At 36.8% G+C, this 8,364-nt stretch overlaps 1 protein-coding gene across 5 annotated transcripts in view; it reads right to left on the minus strand.

Annotated features, from left to right (window-relative positions):
• LOC117435599 (uncharacterized protein C8orf34 homolog) overlaps positions 1 to 7,258 on the minus strand; it is a 145,026-nt gene extending 137,768 nt beyond the window's left edge. For 3 of the 5 annotated variants that reach the window (XM_034058916.3, XM_034058915.3, XM_034058917.2), the window contains exon 1: positions 6,791 to 7,123. In XM_034058916.3, coding sequence (XP_033914807.3) covers positions 6,791 to 6,859 — 69 coding nt within the window. In that variant the 5' untranslated portion in view covers positions 6,860 to 7,123. The other 2 variants (XM_059017289.1, XM_059017290.1) reach the window with 2 other exon arrangements.
• Positions 7,259 to 8,364: the final 1,106 nt, after the last annotated feature.

Here is an 8,364-nt window from a genome sequence, read left to right on the forward strand (position 1 = left end):
TCCTTGTCACTGTCCGAGGTACTGAAGTAGCAGCTGTACTTTCTTCTTCACTTCCTCACTGTTTAGCATTCATGTTTTCATAAATAGTCAATATCATACATCGCCTTGCCTATAATTACAGTGTGAACTGATACACCAGCAGCTGGTGAGTCACCGTTCAACATATCCAAAAGTGATATAACAGGATTGCTTACAGATTTATTTGCTGGGGTTTTATTGCCAGTGTGTCTGCTCCTAGCTTTGTTGAGCATCATTACCAAACACTGTTTACTGCCTGTCTGCTTTTGGTCACCAAAAATGGATTCTTTAAACTTTAATTATATATGTTCTATTCTGTCACAAGTAATGAAAAAAGTAATGGCAGCTGAATACATTTACAGTAGTTTGAGAGTTTTCCAGAAAATGAATAAAATAAATTGCAAGAAATAAAAACTAACTGCAAAAAATAAAAACTAACACAAACAAAACAACCAAGCGGTGACAGATTTCTATAACTGTGTGACAAACAAAAACAAATACATAACCAAATATAATGCACATTTTAATTAGACTTGGCATAAAGAGCTTGGCATATATTTTACTTCTGTCCGAGACTACTAGAACTCCATAAGACTTTTGAGATGAAAAATAAATCAAACTGCAATATCTTCTGAAGGGCTGTTGTTTTCAACAACGGATGTTGATTACTTAATTTTAGTTTTTATTTGATATTGAATTACTGCACCTGAGCAAGTAGCTTCCTCATATGGGTCTTTTAACAAAGGTGTCTTGAAAATATTGCAGGTATTTGTGCACCGGGTGGGGCTACTTGCTAAAATCAAAGCAATATATCCATAAAGGGGACAAATTATTCTTCTCACCACCACAAGTTCCGCCCTGAACCACGATGCCTTGCTATATTGTACTTGCACTGAACTGCGCCATATTTTGCCGTATTCTACTACTGCTCTTAATTATAACTATTCTGTATCATGTACTTGATTTTACTCTTAAAGGTATATGTATTCACGGTTTTTGTAATTGCTCTTATTTGAAATAGTTCTTATCCATTTATAGTACTTATGTACTCTTAATGGAATTTACTCTTATAAGCAAACATTTTTACTAGAAGTTTACTGCTCTTAGTCGAATTTGCTCTTAAATGTAATTATCATATTCATTATTTTGCTCTTATTTGATCTTACTTTCTACTGATTTTACTGTACTTTATAACTGCTCTTATCTGTAATGTGATATTTTGCAATGTGATACTTTGTATTGTGATATTTTGTAACAACTGTAAGTTGCCCTGGATAAGTGCATCTGCTAAGAAAATAATAATAATAATAATAATAATAATAATAATAATAATATAATATATGGCAGTTTAAAAAACATTGAAAACCTTTGTAGGTCATGGTTTACATTCACAAGTCATGAGTTTCCTCACAATGTTTTTGCAAGAGGGGGGTTTACCCTCTTTCCCACTGGAAAATTTTTTTTTTTTTTTTTTTAGCTAAAACGATGCATTCTGAGACACTTCTTCTGAGTGGTTAATAGAAGAAATGGAGCACAATTGCATTAAAAAATTGTTCAATATCTACTGTAGCTGTTTATACAAGAACTTGCCTAACAGTTCCTTTTGCATTTCTGTACTTCCATAAAAGTATTACAGTTTCTTGCACAAGCAACATGTTGACTATGCTATGGTGTCTCAGTTAATTGCACAACTTCACAGAAGTGTCCACCAGTTTCATTTCTGACTAAACATATCAATCAATCTTTATTTCATATAGCGCCTTTCATAGTGCACCACGCTCCTATTATTTACAAGGACATGTTTTTTGTTTTTTGGTTACTTGGGGTGATCACTTTTTACTTTGGCTGCTGGGCTTTACACAACAGCTTTGTACAACAGCTTGTTGGCCTTTCGCTTGGGCAAACTGGCTGGCACAGGGATTGCGGATGGTGTCTTAATTTGACCTGAAGCTGTACTTGGCTTGATCTGCCTGTGCTCTTGTTCCTGTTTCAAGGACTTGTAGGACTTATAGTTGGATTAAAAGGATCATGTAGGGGATCAGCCTTCTGGAACATTCGGACAGCTGATTTCATTTCATACAAACCGGTATTTGTAAACATGTACAGAATAAATATAAAAAACACTAGGCTTACAGTAGTACAAGATGCCATAAGAGAGAATACAAGCGACCTTCGTGTCATGAAGCAATTTTAATTGTGGTTTGAAACTTTTACAAATGTAATAAATACACAAGCAAATTATAAATCTAAATATATAGGTATATCTAAATATCTAAATATTTTCGATACTGTGTGTGGTGTTTTTTAAGCTTTTAAAACAAAACTCTAATTGTATGCTTTAAAAACAATATTAACAAAGCTTACTCATTTCTGCTTAGTGACCAATTACCCTGCGCATTCTGGGAAAATTTAATTACTGCAGCCATCATGGCGAATGCTGGAGAGAAGCTTGATGTGGAACTATTTTGGATTTCAGCCAGATGACAACGGCAATCTGGTTGAAGGCGGACAGCCAAAATGTCAGAAGTGTTTTAAAGAAGTGAAAAACAAGGGGAACACCACCAATTTATTGAAACATCTTTCAGATCTCTTTGCCGAAGTTTTACTTTCTTTACTGTAGTTTCGTCAGTTCTTTTTTAGTTTAAGTAAGTGAATCCCCAGTGTGTGCGTGTGTATGTATGTATGTGTGTATATATAAGATAACAAATGCAAATTACTGTGTTATGTTTTACAGTGTACAATCAGGCTAGTCTAGTTTAGCAATTATACTCTGTTTACTTGTTACTTTCTAAACGATTTGGAGGTGTTATGGTTACAAACAAGAGGAGGTCCATTTGGCCATCTTTCTCATTTGGTTGTTTACTGATCCAAGCAAGAACCTCATCAACCCATTTGTTGAAGTACCCATTTAAATCAGCTTCCACAACAGTCTTTCATTTTTTTCATTCCTTGCTCACATTTTTAGCACTTCTAAGATACACCTGTATGTAAAACACCTGGCCTAGTTATCAAAAGTCTGCTTCAAGGAACATATTTTTGTGTTATTTTGTTATATACAGTAATCAGTCTCATACCCACCCTAACCAGTTATCCACCATGATCAATATCTTCAGCAACGTTAGTTTATTATTGAACAGAGAAAATTAGTTCAGAGTGTAGATCCTACCAAAGTTTTCATACACTGCGTAGCATGTGTTCCGTGCGTAACCATTGCTGGTAGTGTCACATGAGCTGTTCAGTGTGTTGATATGTAAATAAATTCTGTTCGCCTGCGGAGAGTATCAACTTCAACCTCTGTCTCCATCTCCTGCCTGTCGCTCAGCAGCGAATGCACGCACCACCCGGCAGACAGCTACTCTGTCACAAGCATCTATACCCTATATCTTTCTAAACAAGAGATTTAGAAGAGCTCCCAGCGAATGCACGCACCCACATGGCAGACGGCTACTCTGTCATAAGCATCACTACCCTGTATCTTTCTAAACAAGAGATTTAGGGGAGCTCTCTAATAAAAGCTGCATCTCAAAACAATAATTGTGTGAATATAGTAATTTATACACACCTGTAACATGGTATTTAAAACAAGATTCCTTTATCTGCCTTTTTACATATCCACCCTTACTCTGGTCCCACTGCAGTCAGATACGCGACGGATTACTAAATAACAATTAAGAGATTCCTTGTAATTGGAGTATTGGAAGCTTCTCTTTTTATGTGTAAGAAATAAAGAAAGTGGTGTATTTTACACCAAGGGTTGCGCTTTCTTATCAGTTTTATTTGAATTTTATAGTCGGTGACAATGGCCTAGACTGCTCTTTTAATTTTGACGTCATAAAACTAGTACACAAATAAAACAGATGAAATTCAACATGAAACGTATTAGCTGGATTTGACTGGTACGATTTCTAACACATCATTTATTTATTTATTTATTTATTTCCATTTTATATAGCCCCTTATGTCATAGACCCCAAGGTGCTTTACAGAAAACATATTAAAAAAACACCAAAGACATAATACACACAGCATAATAAAACATTACAAATCATAAGAAAGACTATAATAAAAAGACTATTTTAAATAAGTTAAATTTCCAATCATGTATATTAAAAAACAATGAAACAGTAATAATGGATACCAATAATAGAAAGATAAAAAGGCTTGTGTATATAAATAGGTCTTCAATCTTGATTTAAAAACAGCAAGACTCCTAGCTTCGCTGACAAAAAAAGGCAGAGAGTTCCATAATGTAGGAGCCTCATAAGAAGAGGCCCTTCCTCTCATACTATTAGTATCTACTCTTTAGGAATAGCCACGAGCCCTGCATCCTGAGATCGAAGATTTGGTTTAGGAATGTATGGGATCAACAGCTCTTGTAAATAACTGGGTGCTGATCCATTAAGGGCTTTATAAGTTAAAAATAAAATCTTAAAATCAATCCGAAACTGCACAGGAAGCCAGTGTAAGGAGGCCAAGACAGGAGTAATATATTCACCTTTTCTGGTTTTAGTTAGAATTCTTGCAGCAGCATTCTGAATAAGCTGGAAGCAAGATACCAAATACTTTGGAATCCCAGAAAAAGTGCATTACCATAGTCGATTCTTGATGAAACAAAGGCATGCATTAGCATCAGAAACAGAAATAATTGATTGAAGTCATGCATACAATTTGTGGGTACAGTCACCTACAGGGGAAGTGCTTCCGGGGAATAAGGGCATGACCTGTGATGAAACATACTCTTGCCATGTATAGACACTAAAGTCCAAGGTTTTTTTTTTGTTTGTTTTTTTGTTTTTTGTTCAAGGCTAAAGAGTTCTGGGTAGGGTGTTTTGCAGCAGTATAACTTTTATATAATTTTGTTCCCCTTATTTGTTCCCCACCCGTCCGCTCCAGCTCATCCAGAACTCTGCTGCCCGCCTGGTGTTCTCTCTGCCTCGCTTCGCCCACGCTACTCCACTACTCCGCTCGCTCCACTGGCTCCCGATCACCGCTCGCATCCAGTTCAAGACTCTTGTACTAGCCTACAGATGCCTTGACCAGACTGCACCCAGCTACCTCCAGACCCTCATCTCTCCCTACACCCCCACTCGACCTCTCCGCTCCACCTGCACTAGAAGACTAGCTCTACCTCCGCTACGCTCCCCTGCCTCCAGAGCCCGCTCCTTCTCCACCCTTGCTCCGCAGTGGTGGAATGACCTTCCTATAGATGTCAGGACTGCCCAGTCCCTGACCACATTCCGGCGCCTCCTTAAGACTCACCTCTTCAAAGAGCACCTGTAGAACTCCTCTGTTTGTATCCTGGGACACTATCACCCTTCATGTAAATGTGCTTTATTTTTTTCTTATCTGCCCCCTATTTTACTGCATTTAATCCTGTACTTCAGAATACTGTAATCTGCCAAGTGTTTAACCTGTAGTACTCTGTATTTAATCACATCCTGATGTAACTATCACTATTTAATCATATCCTGATGTAACTATCACTATTATCTGCTGTATTATTGAATTGTGGTTTGTCACACTTGTACTTTGCTTGAACAAAAGTTATTGTATTTCTTGCTCTTATTGTATTACTTGTATTGTAACACTTGAAATGTATTTGCTTACGATTGTAAGTCGCCCTGGATAAGGGCGTCTGCTAAGAAATAAATAATAATAATAATAATTTATTTTTTCTTTTGCCGGTATGCCATACCATCAGTTCTTTTTCTTATCGGTATGTATACCGCCCCACTTTAATCACTGGTCTTTATGATAAACTGAAGAATGACAATTATAATTATAAAAATACCACTAACCGCTACAAGACACCACTTCATGTGAACTCAACGTAAACCCATTTAAGTTGTATCTGAGTTGTGTCAAAACATCTATTGTCAAGACTGTATTACTGTGAATGATTTTATATTATACATGACGCCCTTATCCAGGGTGACTTACAATTGTTACAACATATCACATTATTTTTACATACAATTACATTATTACTTATAGTTAGCTAGCTAGAATTTTGAAAAAAGGCTGTTGCTTGTTTCAAGCTGAAAGCGTTTGGAATTGTGAATAAGTGAACCATTTAATACTAATAGTATTAAAGTGTTTATATTTAATGCTAATAGTATACCAGTAAATCCAATCTCAAGCATACAATTAAAATACATCCACATAAATTACTCTGACATTTTCAGCTTATCATGACTCTTCATTTAATCGACATTGCATAGTGTGTGTTGCACCTAGACGCTCCGCCTCGTATTGGGTACAAGGCTAGTCTTTGTGGAGAATATGTAATTACAATAAAGAAACTCACGTTAATTAGTGGCTCGCGTATCACATTACAGTGACTGTGCCTCTGTCTTCCCTTTGTATCAAAACAACTTGGATGGATTTAAATCGAGTTAATATAGTGTGTCTTGTAGCGGTAGGGGTATTTTTATAATTGTCTTTCGTACGTTTAAAAAAAAGAAAACGGAGGAAACATTTGAAATGTGCAGTTAGAAAATGAATTATCCGTATGCCTGTGTTCAGCAAAACAAAGGTATATTGTGCTAGACGTCAAACAACTTCAGGTCAAAAGCATAAACTTGATAGAGTTTCGTATTTTTTCAAATGTTTACTTCGTTTCAAGTCTTTTTCCCAGAACAGAAATCATTTTAATACACACAAACACTTAACAACCAATGTGTTTGCACATGTCACGGTGTACCGCAGCCCGTCACTAAGCAAATACAGCATGAACGTTTAGCATGCATAAAAGTTGCTTTAAAACTCTTACCTCAAACAGAGGGCCAATTTTGTTATTTTCCAGGTATGATTGAATTCTTGACTGCTGGTGCGACGCCATAAAGAAATAGTGTGGTTTCTTGAATGCACTTCACAAAAAAATTGCATCAGCTGGCAAAAGCGAGCAGATAAAATACGATTTCAAATAGAAAATAAGAAAACACAGAACTATGCCGAAAGAAAAGGCAGTAAACAAGAGAATCTCTTTACAGTATCAACGGGGAGGTGCGTTTTAATATCTGTAAGTAACTGCAAGTTTGTTTCACAGAGGGAGGCATTGTTTAAACTGTACACTGCGCGCTGCTCTTGGTTACTGTAGCACGGTTTTTTTACCTTTGCTGTTGTGGAGCTGCTCCCTAGCGACGGCTTCGGGTCTAAAGCCAATAGTACAGATGCTTATTTAATAGTGAGTTGCCATCTCTTGCTGTGTTGGCTGTTCTTGAGCTACCCGCATTGGAGAACAAACTCCTCCCTTTCTCTTCCTCATGAAACAACCTTATCCACGGTTCAGGTTATTTTGTTTTGGTTTTGTTTTTCCATTTCTATTACATTTTAGTTTTTTCATGGTGGATTTTTTTTAGTAACCTTTTTTATTTTATTTATTTATTTATTTTGGATTTGACTCTTCACACTAAAAACCTCATTGCAGGTCTTGGAAAAATAACGCCACTCAAAACAGAAGACCATTACACTAGTCAAGTATACTAATATTTATACATAATGCCATTTATTTAAAAAAAAAAAAAAAAAAAAAAAAGTGTATGTAATTACTTATCCATAGTCTGTAAATGTATCTAGAGCTGAAAGAGTTAATTGTATTGTAACTCAGTATCAATAAACAGTTTACAGATAAATTGTACTGTAGTTGCAGGTTTTCTGTTGATGCAGGCAAGTGAGCAGGATAGCTAAACTCTATGGAAATTTCTAAACAACCTGCCATGCTTGTCTGAGTAGTTAAGCACCCTTGAAAGGAAGCCTGTATGAATTAGCAAGTCCGCCGCCACCCTACAACTGCTAATAAAAACATTTCAGATAGCAGCTTCACATTCTCATATTTTCTGTATTTCTCTAGGTCAAGGTCACATATCAAACATGGAAAACTACCCCCCTTCCTGCCACATTGTCAAAGCCATATCTCAGAAACCTTCTGAGGTAGTGAATTGATATTTACAGTGTATCCCTACACCCCCTCTCGCACGCTCCGCTCGCTCCGCCTGTACTGGCCGACTGGTCATACCTTTCTTCCACTCTCCCTCCTCACATGTCCACTCCTTGTCTTCCCTAGCCCCTCTGTGGTGGCACCAGCTACCGGAGAACTTCAGGACTGCACCATCTCTCACTGCCTTCCACCATCTCCTCAAGACACACCTGTGTAGACTGCACTTGTAGATCTCTTGAGCTACCCCTCCTGCTACGCACTGGACTTGCCTGACCTAAGCATCATGTTACTGGACGCTCACCTGGTGCACTATTGCACTATTATTATTATTATTATTATTATTATTATTATTATTATTATTATTATTATTATTATTTGTTTATTTAGCAGACGCCTTTATCCAAGGC

The sequence above is a fragment of the Acipenser ruthenus genome, chromosome 3 (genome assembly GCF_902713425.1).
Source record: "Acipenser ruthenus chromosome 3, fAciRut3.2 maternal haplotype, whole genome shotgun sequence".
NCBI classification, from domain to species: Eukaryota; Metazoa; Chordata; class Actinopteri; order Acipenseriformes; family Acipenseridae; genus Acipenser; species Acipenser ruthenus.